Raw genomic sequence first — 22,982 nt, forward strand, 5'->3', positions numbered from 1 at the left:
CCAGCCTGCAGTGTGTAACAGTGCAGTGTAATCCAGTGAGCAGGGCTAATGTGTAGCTTCCTCCGGTGGGCGGAGTAGCAGCGCTCAGTGTGTCCGCACAACGCTGCTCTCAGCTCCGCTCCGTGTTGTTGCTCTTACCTCTCCACTCATGCGGACTCAGTTGAAGCAGCTCATGGACTAGCCGGAGAGAGGACTGCTTTGTGGACTGTGTTGGGCTTTTGTAGTGGACCATGGCAGCCAAAGAGGACCTATACAGTAAAATCATCCCGCGGAGGCTCCGGCAGAACCGCTCGGGCTCCGTCAAATGTGGCTCCAACCTGGACGTACTGTTGTCCATGGGCTTCCCGAGACCAAGGGCGTGAGTAGCCTTTCCTCAACACCGTGTTTATGTGTATTTGTTTGTGTATATTTATGTATACATGTATGTTTGTATGTATGTGTGTTATGGCAGTTAACAGACAGGTCAAACGCAGCATCACTCCACACTCGCCGTTAACCAGCATTGTTGTCATTGTGCGCAGATAGCCGCTCTGTTTATACAATTACACACAACTGAAGAGTACATGAGTATGATGTATATGGATTAAGAATAAAGCTGAGTGTAATTGAATGTAGTTCAAAAAGTGAAGAGATGAGTCGAGAGGAATCAGCAAAAATACCAAAACAACACAAAATAGTCCCTGAATGTTATTGTTTTTTCCTCTACTTCAGTTTTTAGTTAGTGAAAAATAATATGCTGAGGCTAACATGCTTCTTTGAAAAAGTTCTTTTAGTTGTTTTTTAGTTGACTTCATTCCACCTTAACTGGGAAACTTATGTCATGTTTCAGCCTTGTTCCTGAGGAGCTGTCATATGTAAACTATTCAGAAAACTGGAGTCAGGAGTCATGAAGTCATGACTCTGTGTGTGTGTGTGTGTGTGTGTGTGTGTGTGTGGTGGGGGGTCATAAAGATCTGTCTCTGCTGTTGCTGAATGGAGGGACTGTCTTTGACTTGGCCAGATCAGTGAGTTCACATCTGTCCAGTCAGCTACAGGCTCTCACTGTTAACACAACACTACTGTATACTGTGTGTGTGTGTGTGTGTGTGTTGTGTGTGTGTGTGTGTGTGTGTGTGTGTGTGTGTGTGTGTGTGTGTGTGTGTCATCAGCCAGGACAGCAGCAGTGTACACGCACTCACTCATAAATACTGGGATATAAGTGGTAGGATTTACTATTTTAATATTATGCCAATTTTGATTGTTATTTTTTAAAAGAGCATTAGTCGTACTAATAGGCTGAGCTTTACGATGTCAGACCTGCACCCTTGTGAATCAGTATACACATACAGTGTAATGTATTTCTGGCACTGCTTATAGGTTAACGATTGAATGGACACTGAGATACTGAGTCAGCTGTGTGCAGCATGATTCCAAGGCTGCAAATAGTAATAATATACAGTAGAGAAATTAATAAGTAATTCATGCTCTGGATTTAACGGGATTCCCCTTCATGCCTTTCTGTCATCCTCACTGTTGATCAGTGGGATACAATAAGGTTTTCTTTTCTGTTTTGTTTATTGGACTAAGATATGATAAGTGGATATATTTGGAGTCGTGATTAGTGTTATCTGAGATTATAATATAACAGGGATTATAATATATCACAGACGTTTTGGCCATAAACTCTCTCATGCTCCTGCGGATGTCATCTAGCTTCAGGGCTCTGCAGTGCTTCATAGTTATAGATAGAGGCACAGTAAGTGCAAAGAACATAGTCTTCTTGTCAGAAAGGAGAAGGTACACCTAATCCTGACTGCTTTGGATTAACTTTGGATCAGTAACTGTCAATAAAGGGAAAATGTTTTCTTCATGCTTTCTTCAAACCTCCAGCAGATTGGATGAGTTTGGTGTCTGAGAGAAACAGACAAAATAGTTCAATGGAGAGTAGAGCTCGACTGCTATATCAGTCAGCCAATATTATCGGTCGATATTGGCCTATCACAGATATATATTGGCAAATACGATATCTGATATATGCTGATGTTGTTGTTTTTTAAGGTATATTAAGGTATTTTATGTATATTTGATTTTCTTAATTCAAGTTTAATATTGAAGTGCTTTTTTATAGAATTTTTTGTTATTTTGTTTAGTTGTAGTTATTTATAATGATTAAATTCACAGTGTAGTTTACTGTGTCAGTGCACTGCTGTCATTTTATACAATGAAGTTTATTGTATTAACTGTAAAACATTATGCTTTCATTACATATTTTGTCACAAGTGTTTAATACATTTAAGGGATCATTGCAAAAAATGTGTGTTTATGTATATATTCTGTACATGATTATCAGCTAATTTATTTTACTCATAAATATTGGCATTGGCTCCGAAAATGTAGTATTTGTCGGGCTTTAATAGAGAGCACAAATTATTAAATGAAGAGCATTTAACAATTTTCCACTCCTGGGCTTTGTACCTGATAAATACAGTTGCATATTCAAACATCTGGCAGACATGAGTACTTTCTGACCTACAGCTGAATCTTGCCGTATATCTCTGTTTTGGTCTCCACTAACTCCTGAGTATACTATCCTGGTCTCTAGCTAAATGCTGGTCTAAATTCACCAGCTATGACATTGTCTGCTGTTTGGTTCTTGGAACAGGTTGCACACAGTGGGTTTCTTAGAGCTGAAAACAGCTGGCTGCTGTGTCTGGGAACAAGGTTGACGAGAGACTGGGAACCAAAATATTATCTAAAGTTGACTGAAAAGCTGAGAGAGATGCTGCAGAGTCTGGATACAATTCTCTGAGATGGTAACTATGTGTGATCCCTTTCACACAGGTATTTGATCCACTGTTAATATAAATAATATTGATTAGTGCAGCTTTAAAGAAAGGCTGCAGAGCAACGTCTATAGAAAGAAAGACTACACTTGCTCATTTTAACCTATGCTTACATTTGTAATAATAAGTAATACAAATCGTTATGACATATATATAATTTTCAAATGAGTACTTTTAATTTTAATAACTTAATATTTTGCTGACAGCATTTTTTCATATGAGTCCCTTATGTTTGTTTTTTAAAGACTTTATGTTTTGTGACCTACATGTGTAGCAGACATTTCATAGTTGAAAAATGAACTGAATCCCTCTCTGCGCTGTTCTGTTCCTGTTTCTACATAACCACTTGTCTGTACTGCAATTTCTTGGTACTTATTGAGTCACATGTAAGAATATTGACACAATATATAACTGATATGGGCAGGTTGATATACTATACTTTACTTCTCAGAGAGCATTTGCTATTCAAATGGTGTGCTGATTACTGTCACATAGTTTTCCATGAATGATGCTGTGTCTGTCAATGCTGACTGTCTACTCACAACATTTTCTCTTTATTCTTAACAAACCTTAAACATGAAAAACATCATCCTGTCTAACACAGGATTTTCCAAGGAAAAGACCTTTTTGACACCAGCTGTTTCGAAGTGCAGATGGAAAAGCTTTTATGTCACATCTATGATAGAAATAGTCTCGTGTTATACTAATTAATGAAAGGAGCTAAATCTATTTTTGTCCGTACTATTTGGAAGTCAATGGGAAATGTTGCAGTACTTTTTTTCTTCTTCGTGTTGGGAATCTCTCCACCCCTTTCACCCAGACAGATGTCACACGTCAAGAGTGTGTGTGTGTGTGTGTGTGTGTGTTTGGGAGTGTGTATGTCAGAGGAAGTGTGGTGTGGGGTTTGCTGAATGGACACAGCAGACGATGATAGGCCCCCAGGCAGGCCAGCGTCGGCCTAGAACACACTCCCTTAGGGAAGCCACAACCTCTTTTATATCAGCCCATGACTGCTTGGCCTTGACACAGCCACTTATTAATTCTCTTTCTCTGTCTGTCTCTCTGTCTGTCTGTCTGTCTCTCTCCCTCTTTTTTTCCATTTGAAGAGGTTGACCCACTAAATTTCATGACCAACTTCAGGTGTCCTGGTTCTGCTATAATAGGATTACTTCTGTGCAGAAAGATTGCAATTATCTGCTGCTGCTAGTCAGGTTATTGTTTATGTTAGAGGCATCCCTGTATTGCTACCAATGTTCACACAATAAAGAGTATAGCTACAGGGATATCAGTGCAGGAAAGTATGATAGATAATATGACTGTGGCATAAATATTTAACACAGTTTAGCAAATTTAGAAAAATATATTAGTATTATTGAACATGAATTATTTCTGAGTATTGACCAAAATGTTGGAAAAAAGTGCCAACTGGCGAAAGTTGGCATGCTTGGTGAGGCTTTTTGACTTGCTTTCAATCAGATGTTTTCACTTGAGACTATATTTTATTTTGGCAACGCTCTTTATTCAACACTGAAGCATTGAGGTGTTGGGATTATTTTATTGAACGAGTGCAGTGCCCATTCAAAATGTGCCTGTTCTCAACGGGCCAATTTCTCAATATGTAGAGAGAACAATGTTGGTTTATACCACAATTCGTCAATGTTCCCTGAATGCCTCACATGCAGGTTATTGGGAGACTACAATTTTTTACTGAGCTGAAGTTGATTGGATGACCTGCAGTTCTAAATGATCCTGAGATATAATGCACTATGTTAGTGTGCGAAATTGGAATAGTACAACTTAATTCTGTATAGTAGTTCTTATGACTAGACGGGCGCTGTCCATATTAGAACTCATTGACTATGCTGGCTCAAGCAAGCAGAGGTATTTTTATATATTTCTAGAGAATCCCTCATCCAAACAATTAAATACTCATCACTGCCCTTCCTTGGGTCCTCAGCAGTACACCCACCAAGTGTGAGGTTGATCAGATGAATGGTTCACAAGATATGCGAAGGACATACACACATACAAAAAGACAGAAATTCCTTCCTTTAGTAGAGAGATGGTTAAAATAGGAAACAGTTTTTTGTGAGTGAAAGTTGATAAAATATATTTATAACGCTATTGTTAGAATAATTTATAATTTGTCAAAATTATTTATTTGATGCTTGAAGATCATTGGTGGTTTCGATTTCAGTTATTGTCATAACAATAAACCCACTATTTGAAGCTGTCTGCTTCTTCATACAGCTGTTTCTGTATTTGGTCGTGTGTAGGGTATGTAACGCGCCTTGTTGCTACTGCTGGATACTAAAAAGAATGACAGTTAATGCAGACGTTGACATTGAAACTGGTTTGCTTTGAAATCCATTTTCAAGGTGAAGTTTTTAGGATAAAAAAGAAAGGGAGAGGCCAAGAAGCTTCGTGAGGTACTTTAGGGAGGCTAACAATGACCGCTACTGCTGACAAAGGATACATTTTGTCTACAAGTGACTAGTGAGTCTTGTGATATTATGTAAGATCGTTGTTGGCAATGCTTGAATTTGCTACTATAACATATACAGCCTCATTTCTATCTTTAAAATATTTCCACTATTGCTGTAATGTTAATGGCTTATAATGCATATTATACTCTTGTGTTGTAATTTGATAGTATGAGGGTGTGCTGTGGGTTCATTGATGAAGTGAGGTGCTGTTATGGCGCAGAGATTTCTACGGTGGCCGAGAGACAAAATTAAGTTTGCGTAGTTTCAGGATGTTGGAAGGTTATTTTCTCATGGGTTCTTTTTTATGTGAATGTATTGACATAGTTTCCATATGGTTTTGATTTTAGTGGAGATTAAGCCAATGAGTTACTGATGATGAGTCCGCTGTATGTGCATGTGAGAGTGAATATGTGGCCCATTAAAAAAACCTCACGGACCGCTACTGGTTTTACTTATCTTTTATCAGACTTGTTTGTATTAAATGAACAAATCATAGGTATTATATATGGTACTCAAGTCATGTTAGCACAAGCTCCACATACATTATATAGTATCACGTAGGACACAGGCTAATTGCTTAAAATTGCAATTCAACAATATGTAATTCAAAAGGCATCATGTTGGGAAAATTGTTGTCTTTTTTTTGAAATACTAAAGTTTATCTGAATTATTTTAGGCAACCCACACAGTCTACACTTGAGCTATTGTGGAATAAACTTTCCGTTCATTTGGGGTGCACCAACTGCCATTTGAGGCAAGATAATGTTACTGTAAAAGTTGAATTTTACAAAATCCGTACAACCCCACATTTATCCACAGTTTCTAAGAAGAGTGGATTCTATGGTATAAAGAAAGTTACAATTAATATAAAATTATATCCAAAAAATATGTAATTTAAAAGAAGACCTCATGAAAGATAAAGTAAGGTACCACATAGGAAAATAATGTCTTCAAAGAAAACTAAAGTAGGTGAGGTGGCACAGTACAACAGAATTACATTAATGTCATTTATTATAAACCTAAAACAGGTTTCTCACATATTGATGTAGTGTTGGTACTGATACCAAAACTCGAACAAAACAATACCAATATATGGATGGACTAATATTGATTAGTCCTTGATTAAATATATTTCAATTTAAAAAGAGGGAAAATAAAGTTTTTCTACCCAGACAAGAATAGCATTTCAGGAAAGACTGAATAATTCATGTCTCTATCTCAGATTAAACCTTTAGTTGTCTTTCTGTAAAATCTTAATTAAAAGTCAGATGTGAACCATGTTACATGAAAGGACCACTGTTAGTTATATAGTACTGAAAGCCTTTTGACATTTCTGACATTTCTTTCATTTTGCAGTGAGGAAATGGCTGTGGCTCTGCTGTACATCCATTCCAGTTTAAATCACTCCCAAAACAAAATCGATTGCACACATTATTGTTCTCTCTGGAGAGAAAAAGCTTCCAGCAAGTCACAGGATGCATTTCTCAGACTTTATAAATGACAGCCTTGTGTGCATGTCAGCTAAGTCTTAATGTAATGATCAATTATACATGAAACAAGCAGAGTCATGCTTGTTTGTGCAATTATGGCCTAAATATTTCTGCATGTTGGCACAGAATGAGGAAAAAGGGAGTATCATTGGGAGCTAAAGATGAAGACATAAGATATTTCATTATGAGTCCTCAGAACTTGCTCAGACATATTCTCAGTCTGTGTAAGAGTAATCCTGGCTAAAGGATGCTAATATTCATGTCCTTGTACACAGAAACCTTTGGTTTTTTGCTATTGTTTGTGAGTCGGTATGATTCATGTTCTCACTCTTAAAGGCCATGAAAACCTACTTTCTCATCAGCTTCTTAGTGTGACTGATTCTACATGAACACATTCTTTTTACAAGAAGAAATCTTCTTTCTACTGTGGACAATGATGGGATCTTTAGCCACTGTGTTAATGTTAGCTTGCCAGCTAAAATGCTTTAGCTACTGTTACCAGAATGTACACAATGATGCTACATCTGTATTCAGTAGCCTATATAGATGATTCATATTACATACACTGGCTGGTTTCATTTTAAGGAATGTTAGCTGCAGCTACGTAGCTAGCTGAAAAGGCGGGTCCTCCATGTTTTTAGTTATTCATATTTTCAGCAAAGCCAGGTTACCACACAGCTCTCTCACTTCCAATACATAACACACACATACACACACACACACACACACACACACACACACACACACACACACACACACACACACACAGGACATTTACGTATTCAAAGATTTAGAAATTATATTTAGAAGATTTAGATTTGTACTGAAAATAAGTAAAATGATGAATGATTAAATGATTAAACTTGTTCCAAAACCAACAAAAAGGAAAGCTAAGAAGTTGAAAAATAAATTAAGCAAGTAAAAGATGACTAGAATAGATAAAATTTTATTTTAATTTAGTCAACCGGCAAAACATAAAGGAAAAAAAACTCTAAATTGTTAAATTTCATTTTACACTCCATTTTATTATACAATTAATATTAAATGTCGTCAGCTATATTTTTGACATGTCTGATAGCCTTTTACAAAATGTACTGTTTCAGGGCTCTGTAGTTGAATAGCTTTGCTCTCATCTGAAAAAATGAAACAATATAAAGGAGCAAACTAAAAGTTGTGATCCCTCCCAACAGTCCTTAATGTAATCACAAATGTTCTATGTATATCTGTGCAAATTTGAAATGTTAAATGGTTAAACAACACAAGCAGTCTTTTTTTTAGTCTTGTAGTGTGTCAGCAGATAGCATTATAGGCACTGTAGAAACAGAAAGATAAAGGCCCAAAAGCTTTTCTTTGCTTTCCCCACAGTATCTCCACACTGCACAGCTGTCTCATTAGTGTGAAGGGATCAGTATCTTGAGATATTGTTACGTCTGAGAATAACAATTAAAGTTAGTTTTATGTGTTTGAAACCGTCAACTTTTCTTGTATCCCCACTAGAGGAGACAAAATACAGAGCGTGTTTCGTAATACTTCACAAGAAGTGCCTTATAGCATTTTTAAAGTAGACACAGTTGGACTGAATTTGCTTTGCAGTGTTTCAAAATGATGTCCCAATTGAGTGTGTAGTCACTAACTGATGCAAACTTTAGATGTTAGGTGGACTTAGAGTTGTTGTCAGTTTATGCAGAAAAAATAAAGTTCTTATGTTTCATCAGATGGACGCCCACTCACTTCCTGTGTAGATTCTGTGGTTTTCATTTTACAATTACTATACTGGTTATAAAACAGATATACTCTCACACTGAGAGCTTCTCTACCCTTCGGGCTCCAGATGTACCATTTAAAACAGTGTGAACGATCAGCATCCAATAGATTCACATCTACAGTGCACTATACTTTCTCAATGCTGATATAGGCTTTTTTTCCCCAAGTTTCACAACAGCTGTCAACATAGGAAATGTATTTTATGTAGCTCAGCTCAAGGGTTGCATATGTGCTGATTTGAAGGAGGGAAGGGAAAGGTCTACATACAGTACAAAGGTTCAAGTGTTCCTCTCCTGCAGCTACATCTATGAGTATAGTATAAACCGGCTATGGGAAATGCTGTGGACTTGGTATCTCTCATGAATAATTGAGTCATTCCCTTGTTTTTTAAGCCCAGTATCTTTGAAATGCAGATGGAAAAGAGCAAATTGGGAAGGTTTTCTTCTAAGCTGCCTTCACAAATTACTTTTAGCTCTTTGGGACTACTTGAAGATGATTGCGGAAGTCAAAAGGATGCACCTATGATTTCATTTGATTTGCCATCATCATATGTCTGCCTCAATGGGAAGCCTCTAACAAGGTCATAGAAATGTCATTAGTCTCCTTCCTGAAATAGGAGAGGTGCATCACTGTCTAGATATAGCTGCCGTTGTTCACTGGTCCACTTCCACTGCAGCTTGGTTGATCATATCATGGTTCATTTGAAGCTCTGTCCGGAAGCAGGGAAACAGACAGCGCTATCAGATTATGAGGCCATTGTCTCCACTCAAATGTCTCACCACGGTTGTATGAAATTCAAGGTACCGTAACAGCCGGGGTGCAGCCAGGTTTGCATTACAAATTACCCACACACTAACCCTAACAGCTTGTTACACCTCAAAAAAGGATTTCAGCTAATTTTAAACAGTGAGTCTTATTTTGTGTTTGATTCATGTCACATACATTCTTAGAGGTTGGTAGTGACCCACACTATCACACAGTCATTTATGATGTTACTCCTGGATCCAGAAGCTTTTTTTTTCAGTATCAGCTTGTGTGTGTGGCTTTAGGGCGAAGATGCAGGGACACAAAGATACCAGTGTACCAGTCGGTCAGCAGCAAGCTTTTTAGTGGTACTGTCTGTGTGGGTTTTTCAGCTCTCGGAGGATTGTTGGCAGGTTTTTGTATAGATGCCACTATTTTGTGTGGGTATTTAGTATTGTAAAATCTTAGATATACAAGTGTTTAATCATTTTCACATCCCCAAAACATTTCAATGATTCTTAGTTGTGTTAAAACCTTTGAAATAACATTTAGATCATACTGGGATCTAGCTTCTGAAGGCAGATTTAATTACACATATTTCTGACTGTAAAGGGAAATATGTGAAATCCAAGATACAGCCACTAACATCAAAAGTGCCTAACGTTCAAACAGTGTAGTGGTTTTAGAGTTCAGAGTAACCTCATGTAAAAATGTGCTGGTTAAATTGGTTATTAATGGATATTAACCCCTCAAAGTTGCTCACAATGAGAAGAGGCGTGCATTGGGTGTTTTACTTCAGTGCCACTGTATGTCACCCCCTAATCCAAAATACATGACCATTGCAGCACTGAGATATTTGGTCAAAAATACAGTAGCTCCACTAGCAGTGGTTCTAATAACACAGTTTGCTGAGGCTGACTGGCTGCTGTCGGATTTTTAATACATAGCCGATATCAGCCTCATGTATTTGTCTAACCTCAGTAAGCTGCTCTCAGGACAGCTGTCTGCCTGCAGTTGCTGAGCCAGCAGCAGGTTTCATTTTAGCCTAGAGGCTGCTAGGATTGACAGCTGTCCTCTGCCTCCCTCTTCACACCTCCACTCCAACCACGACACTCCTCCATCAGCCTCACACTGCTTCTTTCTGTCTACTTTGATGGCATGGTTATCAAAATGACATCAATCTCAAATTGTAATATTAGCAACACATGACCATTAAAAGTTACTAGAAGGACATTTTGGAAAGTAAATTTATTTTATGAATGACTTACAAAAAAAAGGTTGACAAAAACGTATCCAATTTTTGCAATCAACAAATTTTCCTAATAATTTCAGCATCCCGTAAAATCATATTAAATTGCAAATCAGATAATGTGCTAATTTGTCTTCACAAAAAGAAACCTCTTTGTTTCTAAGTTCTTGGAATATAATATTTGTGTCAGTAGAAGTAAAGCTTCTGTACGTTAGGATGTACAGAATATAGATCTATCACACAACAAGAAATAAGACCCTGAGTTTGGTATCCGGTAGCAGTAGTCATGTGTTCCAAGAAAAACAAATGGCTGTGCTCGTGGGTGGGAAGCCAGTGAGGGATGTCATCCTTGTCACTGCTGGTTTTCTTCCTGGTTGGGGGGCGTTTGCACAGTTGGGGGATCCCCTCCCTGTGAAATGAAGCTTATTGCTGGCAGGTGAGAAGAAGGTCAGGTCAACAGTAGGGTAAGCAGAGATGATTAGGGGGAAACTGTAGTGTTTTGAAAACCTTTGAATAGCCACAACCTTTTGAATAGGCTGGATTTGAGAGAGGGAAAAGCCTCAACTCAAGTAAGTTAACAGCTGTACCAAAAGCAGCATCTGTAAGTGTAGTTTAATCATATGAAACCACTATAAAACCACCATGCATAGCGCTGATATGCAGTTTAAAGGACCATAACCATAAAGTTTAACTGTCAGTTAATCACAACTGTGAAACTAATATATCCAATAACATTGCTCTTTCAGTTGTAAAAACAGGAGGAGGATAGCTTTTATTCTCTACCTTTTTTTGTTAACAAGTTGTAGTAAAGTTTATAACAGTTTATTTCCTTAACCCTCACATAATATTCATATTCTGACTCATAATTAGTCTCTACACAATTCATAAGTTGCCCATCAGTCATGAACAAAATTAGTTTGATGGAAAAAAGACATTCACAATCACTGTTTTCTGGTCCAGGAGAACATTTGAATTTGACCCTTGTCCCGGCCTGTAGTTTGGAAATAAGGAAGGGTTAGGGTTAAGAGAAAAGAGTCTTATGAATGGCAAATTCAGCTCCAAAGCCCTGCCAGATGTTCCATACAAGACCAGAGTTATTTACATTACGGGTTACATCGAGTCTCAAATAAAAGTCGCTGACCAAGCAGCTGATATAGAGAGACCTCCTCCAGCTCGTCAAAGGCAGACGACACTAGGTGCCTGAATGTTACTAGTTCCTAACCAATATCATAACTAACAGCAGATTTTTGGAGCATGCAGTTTTTTATTGTTTTGGATTGTTTCAATAATAATAATACATATGCTTGCCTAATGCAAATGTATGTTTAATACATTTGCATTAGGCAAGCATATGTATCCTCTCCCATGTTAATAAGAGTATTCAAAACTTGAAAAATATTCTTTTCAAGTACATTTAGGAAAAAAATTAAAAATATTAATTTAACCTAAAGTTCCTCAATCTGCCTGTGAGATTATTATCTTGGTGTTATTCATTGAGTCACAGAGGAACTGCATTTTTTTTACTTATATGTGCATACCTTGTATTTTAAACAGTCATAGTTTCTGAAAATGTAAAAAGGGAAGTTGGATAGTCGGGCTGCAGTGTGAAATATTCTGTTGAACAGCTCATTGTGCATTATAAATAGTATGAAAGGTAACAGGCAGGTAACAACATCATCTGTAGGCCAACAATACTACATTAACGTCACTCTCAGTGTCACAAGCTAACTCGTGTTTGACATTTAGTTTATGTTATGTTATGTTAGTCACCAGAGCTGTGCTGATATCGTTGTGACACAGTGATGTACATATCTTGTTCTTAATGGTGCGCCACAAGTTATCTGTTCAGATATGGCAATAAGACCTACCTTGTCTTCATTCAAATCAGAGGAGACAAGAGCACACAGCTGCAGTTCATAAACTATCTCATAATAATAAGGTGATATCATGACATTTTTGTTACCACATAATGTGACATATGCCAAATTATTTAGGTTTAAAAAGGAATATTTGTATTTATTGTAAGATTGTTTTATATGTATTCAATATTACAAAAACTAACACAAAGAAGTAATATATGTTTTTATAAACAGCAGGAGATCCTTAGCCAGATCTGATTTATGCTAATGAAAATATTATTTCTATCCATTTTTCAGTGCCTAGTCATATCTGCTGGGGTTTCCCCAAATCTCAATGCACATTACTCTTCAACAGTGTTTCACTTGAGGACTTGTACAAATGCAGTCTTTGGTTTCTCTCCAGCTGATCAATGACACATAACATCACCTCTGAGTTCCTTTCTCCTGTATAGCTTTTACATTTCAAACTACTCACACAATAATGTCTACTGTGCTCAGTAATAAAAGATTCTCACTATGTGTCATGAAATAACTTTTCATGTGTGTAAATGAGTCATTGTTAATATGTCTGATTTAGCCTGAGGTGTCCTCTTTTTAGGCTCTGGCTGGATCTTTTTTTCTCTTGTATAGTTATAGTTAGTTGTAATGAAAACAGCTCAGATGAGTTTAGTTGCCATGTACTGTAATAATAATTAAAAACATTTAAAAAAAGATGTCAGGTGTTATAAGAAGTACAGAAATACATAAGCAGCTGTGTTCTATGTAGACTCTCATAACTTCTTGCCTGCATTTTATCGCCAAATTAGGCAAAGGTTAAACTGGTCATAGTTCATATCAAACCAGCTTTATCTGTTGCTCTTCTGGCCACAATGCTTTTAATGTGATTCAGTGGTCTTCTGTCAAAGACCACAGCATTGTTACTTATTGGCACTCTTGAGTCGTAGAAGGTTCAGTGTGGTGCAGTCTTGTTTCTGTTTTGCTGAGCAGGTCTTAACACAGATGTTTTTGTATCTGTTCCTTAATGGGATTATTGTTGCTCTTCATCCTTTCAGGGAAAACTTCCAAACAGGAAGAAGGATCATGTTACCATCTTATCTTGGTTATAATATGTATGAACATTTGACATTTTGATGGCTTGATTTATGACTTTTGTAGCAAAAAGTGGAGCTTCTGCCAAAAGATGTAGAATTCATGAAATGATGATAGTGAAATGTGACTTTGTGAACTGTGTAACAAGTGTTTGAGTCAAGCTGAACACACATTAAAGACAAATAAAAGGAGAATATAACTGCTATGCCAAACTAGACTCAACGTGGAAAACCTGAGCCATACTGTTAAACAACAAGCTAAACGAGGTTTCTTTATGTGGTTAGCCTGGTGTTCTGCCAAACACTGAGGTTACCCGTGAGCGCTTGACATTTACTTTCTTCAGGTAAATAAATAACCAATTCCAAACAGTAATCACTGCTTCTTTTGTTTTACATGCTTATCATAGAAACTGGCTGCTATCGAGCTCTCCCTACAGTTTGCCTAAACGTCACCATGTGAAACTGTTGAAGGACTGGTATGTGACCGATGGGAATATCCTAGCTAGCACAACTGCCAACGAGCTAATCTGCTAGCATATATACTGACTGTTGACCACTATCAGTTGTTGTTATAGGAGTTTATATTTTAAAAATGTCTCTACTGATTAGTAGGTAATGATATTTATTATGATTTTTACTGTCTCTTTAAAACAATATGTGGTCTTTGCTAGTCTTTGCTGGGACACAGAGCCAAACTTTAAAAGATATGATGTAAAATTCTGTGATAATTCTACTGAAATACACAAAAATTGGTATAGTAGCTTGTGTATTGAAAGGATTTTTTACTGGTATTTACAAAATTGTATCAACTGGAAGTCACGTTAGCATAAATATACATGATATTACATCTTTGGAGGAGGATTAGCTTGCTGCTATATACAGGATTTTTGAGACTGGTACAGATATTGATATTTGGTTGTTTGTTTTTTTATCTTAAAATTATATATTGGCCTATATTATTATTTTTGTTATTTTTGCCTTTTTTGAAAGTAGTTGGCATAAAGGCCAACGATTAATCGTTGCAACTCCAGAAATGTGACTTTCACACTTTCACATTTGACTCTCATTATAAATAAGACAACAGTATGAATGCTATTGTATGAACACAGTTGTTTTTCTTGTCTTGACCTCGTCTTCAAACTGCTCTGATTCTGTTGTCATATGTAGCTTCCAATATATATGTGCAGTAAATAACTTTTTATTTAAAATGGCTCATTAGTAATTTGGTCATATCCAGGTCTGATCTGATGGATATGATGCAGTTTATCAAATATTACTGTAGAATTCTGTCAGTGGTAATGATGTGTAACACGTCTTTCCACCCTGACATTCATAAAACAGCAGCTCTCTGCAGCTGCAGTCCACTGCTCTGTGGAAAATATCAATATAAACCTTCATCATTATTCAGACTGTGTCCCCACTTACGAAACAACTCTCCATGCTCTCGTATTTAAAAAAATATTTTCTCTTTCTCAGTTCTATAAAGTCAAACTGTGGAAACTCAACTTCAAGAAGCCTGCAGCTGCCTGGTGGGCAGTGAGCAGACTCAGCATCTGACTAAAATCACACTTCAGAGCGCTTTTTTTTGTCTTTTTCAGCACTGTTGAGTCTGTTCAGCCACATACTGGAAAAAAGGAATGTGTCCTTGTCCCGAGGTCCTTTTGTCATTGTCAGGGGGCCTCTCTCTCACTCTGTAACACACACACACAGGTACACACACACACCACTAATCTGTGAACACAGTTGCTGTTTTTATTTGGGTTTTTATAAAAGAGGGCACTACAGGGTCGAAAGGATCAGGAACTTAAGTAGATTTGATTTGGCATTTAATCCCTTGCCCAATTTGATGTGGACTGTGTGTGTGTGTGTGTGTGTGTGTGTGTGTGTGTGTGTGTGTTCATTCACATATTTCAGTCTGTGGGTGGCTGTGTGCACTAATATGCTCAGTACTACACCATTTGCATGTGTTCATGTGTCATCTTCTGTTGGGGCTTTTACATGTGTGTGTGTGTGTGTGTTTGTGTGTGTGCGTGTGTTCAGTGATGGCTGAGCCATCTGTGCCTGGACTACCTTTGCCAATACAGTGACTGGACCGGCTCCAACAGCCAGCGTCCTCCAGCTCCTGCCGTCTGCCCTTACATTCACTTCACTGAGACGCGACAGGAAGCGCCTCCATCTTGGACGGGCTCCGTGCTCTGTTCTCCCTCCCACTGCGCTCCAGTAATCCTGCTGGATGATTGGATAGAAATGACTGGAGAGGAAAATAGATTTGATGAGACGTTTAATTATACAGGCCTGATTGGATGTGGATGCTGCTGGTGTTAAGGAGTGTTTTGTGTAACCATCCGAGTATTTCGAACCACCACAATTTATTCCGTCATTGCGGTGAATCCTTTCCATCTTCCTCCTGCCCGTGTTTTTCTGTAGAAGACATGGCCAAATACAGCAAGTGTGAAGAAAAACAAGTATCTGCTGTTTCCTGGTAATGAGGATAAAAGAGCTGATAGGAAGATAAAACAGCTCCTACTTGACTGCAGTTCAATTCTAACGTTACATGATATCTAATCTATAGCTGCATATAAAGCACAGTGCTATTTCTTGACAGATAAACCAGCTCAGCCTTTCATGGAGAGGAACTCATGCAATCTCTCTATCAGACCATGAGGAACAGCATCAATACTGAGAGATTGGAACAGAATAATTGCTTCACAGTTAAAGAATGGGTAATCCTTCTCCGTTAGGTATCCAATAATATGCAAAAGATATTGATCAGTTTAAATTCTAATCACGCCCTATAGGAAACTATAGTTTAAAACTATAGTTGCATCTCTATTGTTTCCACATAGAGATGCAACTAACAATGTGTTTTCATGATTAATTCCTCCTGAAAGTTATCTGTTCATCTTTTAATTTTTTTATTAATCCATTAGCCATTTCATCTATAAATGTCAGAAAATAATGAAAAAGGTCCCAAGATTACGTCCTCAAATGTTTTGTTTAAAATCTAAAATCTAAAAGATGAATTTGCGTAATATGTGGAACGCACATTTAATCCAAAAACAGTCTGAATCTTAGTTTTAGCTTGGGTTTTTCTCCTTAATTGTCAACTGAGCAACTGTCAATTTTAAATAATCTGTCAAAGTTTTGTACATTTAATAATCTGGTGGGATGCATCTCTTTCAAATGGTGGATCTCTCATTATTGAACAAACAGCATATTCTGCCCTGACCTTAACATCTTTCACTGAGCTCATGCAGCATGTCATAGTTGGTGCTTGTGCTTGTTGCGTGGAGTGAAACTGATTGTGTTTAGTGCTCCAGTTAATAGGAGCGCTGTCTAATGGTGTAATCTTGTACAGTGAGATGTCAAAGACTTTATAATGATGTGAAATATTGAACAAGGGAAAAGAGTTGTGTGGCAGATAAATGTACTGTGCAAGAGCAGCAAAGAATTACTGTACCATTAATTACTGTGTTTGAGGTGGCGTATATTAATATATATTGAAGGGGCAGGACTTGTCTTTCAGTACATAGAGTTGAGTTATAATCAGTTTTTGGTTATGAGATGAATCTACAGTCCAGTTTTCCTCTGTACGTGACCTCTTCAGTGTTTGAACTAGAGTTGTGAGACCACGATGGAGTTCAGTGACACAAAAACCTGTGAATTAAGTTGTTGCTCATGGTGTGAATCCTTTTCCGTGAAAATACCTGAGTGTTGACCATGTTAGTGGTATTTAACATACTAAGAAAACATGCAATGTGAATGAGGTCACACACAAAGATGAGTCATAAGAGAATTACCCAATTCTTTAGCTCTGGGACATTATTTAGCTTATCTACGTTAGCACATAGTTTTACACAGTTTTAGTTTCATGGTTCTAAAATATACAATATCGTTCGATCTCGACACCTCTACTACCCTGTTTCCTGTGGAAGAAAAAGAAGAAGAAAAAGCTCAACCCACTGTTCACCACCAGCTCAGCACCAGTTGACAAAGCTATCGGCTAGTTGCTCATGAAACTGGAAGCTAACGTCAGGCGCTGGTGGAGACCAACACAGAGCTCAAAGGAAACACTTCAAATGAATGTTAATGTTCTGTTTCTGCTGGAGGCGTAAACACTGGACTACTCAAAGATTTAGATTTTATATCTAGACACAAATATATGTAGACATGGATCTATTTTTCTTGCGTGTGTGAACCAGTTTGTCTGTAGACGATTGTGTGTGAGTAATTAGAGTTGAATCAGCGAGTGAATAAGTTGTCTGAACACTGAACACTGTCTGTGGATTTTTTTTTTTTGGTCAAATGGGGCATCTGTAGTGTTTTCCCCAACAAGCACCAATTAGGATTAATGAGGAGCGATGGACAAACAACAGAGAAACGAGCTGTGGCGATGGATGCTTATTGTTTCCCCCGAAGAAGCCAACACAAAAGGCTTTAAAACCTCCCAGTTCATTTGTTTATCGTGAATAACAAACTGGCTGAATTTCCTCTTATTACTGAGCAGATTAGAGGTTTAGTTCTACAAACATTTCCTGGAGGCAGAGCTGGCCCACAAGCACGACTCATTTCACTGCAGAGCCAAAAGCTCAACTCTGTTCAGGCTTGCTCCATCAAGAACAAATTGTGCTTACAACACTCATACAGTATGACGCATTAACATACAGGAGCCCCTGCAATAGATACTACCTTTGTGAAGTAAGAATCAGTAAAAAGAGAGATGAAGAATGAAAGACAAACATGCATATAGGACAAACAATTAACTAGATAGCTTTCTCTATGAACAAAGCAGAGTTCACCCTTATACAGTTCTGACTGTGTACATACTGTGTCTATGTGTGTATCTCTATGTCCACGTCATTTGACTCCAACAGATGTGAGGATCTTCTTAAGATAACAGTCCTAAGAAAGCATCACAAGAACTTTTGACCTCAGCCTGACCCTCACAATAATAGTAAATGTGCTTCTTGCAAATTTACCATTTAGAGGACAGTGAACAGTAGCTGGAACACCCAGAAAGAGCAAACAACCAAACATAAGGAAACATTTACTACCTAACGATGTTGGAGTTTGTTTTGACTTGTGTACATTAATCTTTGGTATGTGCTGACAATGCTGGCAATGTAATTTGGTGTAATGTGTGTGTGGGCGGGTTCTACAAAAAAGTTTATAAGACTGCAACTAACAATTTTTCTTATTATTCATTGTCAATTCTTTTCTTAGTTTATGCAAAAATGCCAAAAAACTGTGAAAAAAACCTCTCGGTTTCCTAAAGTCCTTTAAAACTTCTGCCGTCAGAATGATATAACACGATATTTAGCTGCAGCTAAATTAAACCAGCTCACAGGTTTGCCTTGATGTGAGAGGAACAGATGACGAAGAGATCAAATGATTTCCAAAAGGTCAGCAGTGTTACATCTCCAAAACTTCACAAAGTTTAATCCACACGCAACACAATCTCATATCTCCCTCTGATGAATGATACAACTTGACGTTTAAGTATTTTCCAATAGAACAACACAGCTGTCATATGTGGGTGTTTCCCCACCTGTCCGTCCATGAGTGCGGGTGGGGGCAGCCCTGGTACAGTAACCGGGGTGTCAATCTGGGGGGAAAATGTGATAAATTTACCTGTCCAAGTGACTTGACACATGTTAATGCTTGGAAAATATAACTGTCAACTGCTTTGATGGCCATCAAGCTGTGACACATCACCAGTGTGTGGACATGTGGTCCTCCCTGTTTTTGACGCTGCCCGTGTGTGTTGCGCTCATCTGTGATTTTTTTTTGCACTCTTTACATTCTCCATGTGTCAGTAAGTTACTCACTGTCATGATTTGAATCAGAGGAACAGACAAAGCGCTGAGGTTAGAGAGGTACTTGCTGCTGTGAGTTTTGACAGTTTGATCATTTGTCATCACCACATCTGGACTCATGACTCCTTTTTATAATGTTAGCTATGTTATATAGATGCTGCAATAACAAGAGTGATTAGCAGAAATGAGCACTAACATTAGCTGGCTTTGCTAGTTGGATAACAAGTAGAAGCTAGTTTGGCTAGATTGCTATAGCTGCTATTTCTGAATGGACTGCAAACTGAGCAGCACAAAAATGTTGGATTTTGTTGAGGGACAGGGGACGATAGGGGAAAAAAATGGCTGTGTCTGAAATCACTTGCTATTTACTATATAGTGCATTAAATTGATCCTAAATTGATCCGAATGCTGAGTGTATAAATATCTCCACTATATTTTGCCCTCAAATGTTCCACCATGGAATGAAAAAAGTAGTGTTCATGGCAGTACATGTACTGTCTGGAATGCAATACTGCACATTTTAAAGACGTGAAAACTACCGTCACATGGCTCTACAGCTGATGGTGACGAGACAAAATGACGATTATTGTTGAGTGAACTATGTATTGTTTATTATACAGGGAGGAGTGAATGAGTGAATAGGGGTCAATACAGGTCAGTCAGGTGATTTGGGATACAGCCATTGTGTATTTGCAGAAAATAAAGGGCTATAAATTAACAATGTGTCAACACCCGCCCTCAGATGTCACTCAGCTGCTGCCATGGGAACCACCCACCCAGTGACCTGAAGCCTCAACAGTTTCTACATCCATAAATTGTTTCATCCTCTTGTGAAAAATATGTTGCTTCTTTCCTCACCAAAAAAAAGAGAATTTCAGTGTGAACCAGTGAGTAGAATTTAGTGGCATCTATTGGTAAAGTTGTAGATTGCAACCATGGAAAACTCATCGTGGCATCGAAACTTGCGATAAAAGTGAAAGGCCCTCTCTAGTGCCTGTATTTGGTTTGTCTGTTCCAGGCTACTGTAGAAACATGGCAGCCTCTGTGGAAGAGGACCCGCTCCCTATGTAGGTATAAAGGATCCATTCTAAGGGAAAGAAAAAACATTTCTTATTTAAATGGGATTATACACCAATGTTAACATACTTTTGAATATTACATTTCATTTCTACAGAGTCCGCTACGATAGATTCCATTAAATTCTAAACACTGCACCTTTAAGAATTTGCCAGTAAGGTTCAAGTCTAGTAGACATGGATTCATTTCTCAAAAGGTCAGGAGTCAAACTGCGACTGTATGTGATTCATGTAACCTGTTTGGTTTATAAGCAAATGTCCCATCATGTAGGATCATTAAACCAGACAGTCAGTTTAAAGTGTGAACCATTCACCTCCCCTGCACGCTAAATTCAACCATCCGTGCAGAAATGCTCAGACATTTGAACGCATCCATGATTTCATTAGTTCATAATGCTTTCTGGTTTTAGTGCAACTGATGCTACAACCCATCGGCAGAGTGTGTTTTCATGTAGTTTGAATAAAAGCTGTCTTAGAGGACGAAGAGTACAATTGCGGGGAAAGAATGTGCATATTTGAAATGGTCACGGTTCAGAGCAGAGCATATCAGCAGCTTTAAATCCAAAAATATCTGTATGGTGGATTTGATCTTAAGTCACCCATTCGAGCCCAAGTGGGGTGTGTTGGTGTGTTTCTGTGTGGCAGGAGACTCCTTGGAACAATGTACAGTAACACAGGAAAAAGATTATCAGTTCTATTGTTGCAAGGACGGAAGTTTGTATCCCCCATCCGCCTCACACAGCACAATGCTGGCTCAGTATAGAAACAAAGTCTCGAAGAACAAACACACACACTTGTGCCAATACAGCCAGAGCTACTAAAGCAGCTTAGGACCAAACCTATGAAAAAAAACAGCCATTCGCCACGCTGTCGAACGCACCACGCAGACCACTCCCAGGCATCTCTGAGCACATTTCAACCTTTTGATTTGGAGCCAAGTTAACCTTTCTGCCTGCTCTGTAGTATAAATTCATGATATAAAACATAAAGAGAGGAGGGTTTTCTTTTCTATAAATGTAGCCTATGTTATTCAGCAGATTCGTCACATTATCATGAAGTGAGTGCATGTTTTGTGTCGTACACCTGGTAACACTTTGGCACAGTTTCCTTATCATAACATTACCATCATAAATGTGTGTTTTGCTTACTATAAAAATGTCACCAGACAGATATTTCTGTTTTTCACTTTTAGCTCTGTTTTTGGGGTTAAGGTTAAATTATATTTGTAGATTTGAGGTCATAATAAGCTTTTTGGTAAATACTAGCTTCTCTGCTGTTCTTTATTGTCTTCTGTGAGGTTATACTGACTATCTTTATGCTTTTGGACTGGTGTTGTCCAAAAAAATCATTTGAATTTTTAATATTAGTCATTAGTTGCATCCTTAACATGGTGGGAAACAAGAAAAAAGCTGACTAACTCCTAGGTTAAACTGCTCATACATGCATACAGGCCAGAGTAGGTTTCGAACCTCTGTATTAGATCATTATGTCCCTTCCTCTGTTTAACAGCATGAAACTCAGTGAGAGGAACAGAATCCTGTGGTTCAACCTCTGTGGATACTGCGGTCACCTGCCTCACGGATCCCTTTCTGGTCTATGTGTGTCTGTTTATGTGTTCATCTTCCTATGTCTCTGTGTGTGTGTGTGTGTGTGTGTGTGTGTGTGTGTGTGTGTGTGTGTGTGTGTGTGTGTGTGTGTGGTCCTTTTTTTTCGCAAACGTGTGCGTTGTCAGATTTGTAAACAGGAAGTGTGAGGATGCACGCAGTCAAGAGGACACAGAGCAATGGGATTTCCCACAGTGACAGAGCCGCTCAGCTGCAGGAGGCTTACCCGCGAGTGCATGGTGTGTGTATACGAGTGCGAGTGTGTATGTGTGTGTGTGTCTTTTTACACAGTTGGGCTCATGTGTGGTCTATGTCAGTTCTAAAGCACAGCATTCAACCAACAGCCAATGAAATGTATTCATGTGTAGAATCTGATCAAATGCCAGAGGTTAAAGGCAGATAGTGACATATAATACATTTTGCACTAAAAATATGAACAATCACTCTGCATCCTGCCCATTAAACTGGCTGCTTCTCATTTTTAATAAAAGGCGTGTGCCAGTTTAGCTGCTGGAGCAGTGTTTGTCGGTGTGTGTCGGTGTGTGTCAGTGTGTGTCAGTGTGTGTCAGTGCAGTTGTGCTCTTTCTACATGTGTTGCTTAGGTTTGTGGGAGCAGGCGAAACAAATGAAGGATCAGCAGTTGTCAGACAATACAAGGAGGGGCTCAGAGAATCCCAAATTAGCCTCCAGCCTCACTGTCAAGACAACTGGTCCTGGCAACTGCTCCAGTTCAAACTACCATTGCCGTGCTTCATCGCTGTCAACCCGATAGTTCCACAGCGCTTTTTAAATGTGCATCATTTACATGGTTATTAAAATGTTGCTTTGATATAAAGTTTTGTACATGTGCACAAAGAAGTGAACTGTTAGACCCCCCAAGCACTATTTCATTTCACCCCTCCAACCTGCTGCTGCTGTTGCGTTATGCACACACACACACACACACACACACACACATGCACACCAGCCTCACATCTCTGCTGC

The 22,982-nt window shown here is 38.3% G+C and overlaps 1 protein-coding gene across 1 annotated transcript in view; it reads left to right on the forward strand.

The window, feature by feature from the left end:
* Nucleotides 1-196: 196 nt before the first annotated feature.
* The window catches only part of ubash3bb (ubiquitin associated and SH3 domain containing Bb), a 43,793-nt gene continuing 21,007 nt past the window's right edge, over nucleotides 197-22,982 (forward strand). Inside the window, exon 1 of the mRNA XM_053320597.1 lies at nucleotides 197-358. Within this exon, the coding sequence (XP_053176572.1) occupies nucleotides 231-358 (128 nt within the window). The 5' untranslated portion in view covers nucleotides 197-230. The remainder of the gene's footprint in view (nucleotides 359-22,982) is intronic.

This window comes from Scomber japonicus, chromosome 6, assembly GCF_027409825.1.
Source record: "Scomber japonicus isolate fScoJap1 chromosome 6, fScoJap1.pri, whole genome shotgun sequence".
In the NCBI taxonomy this organism is placed as follows: domain Eukaryota; kingdom Metazoa; phylum Chordata; class Actinopteri; order Scombriformes; family Scombridae; genus Scomber; species Scomber japonicus.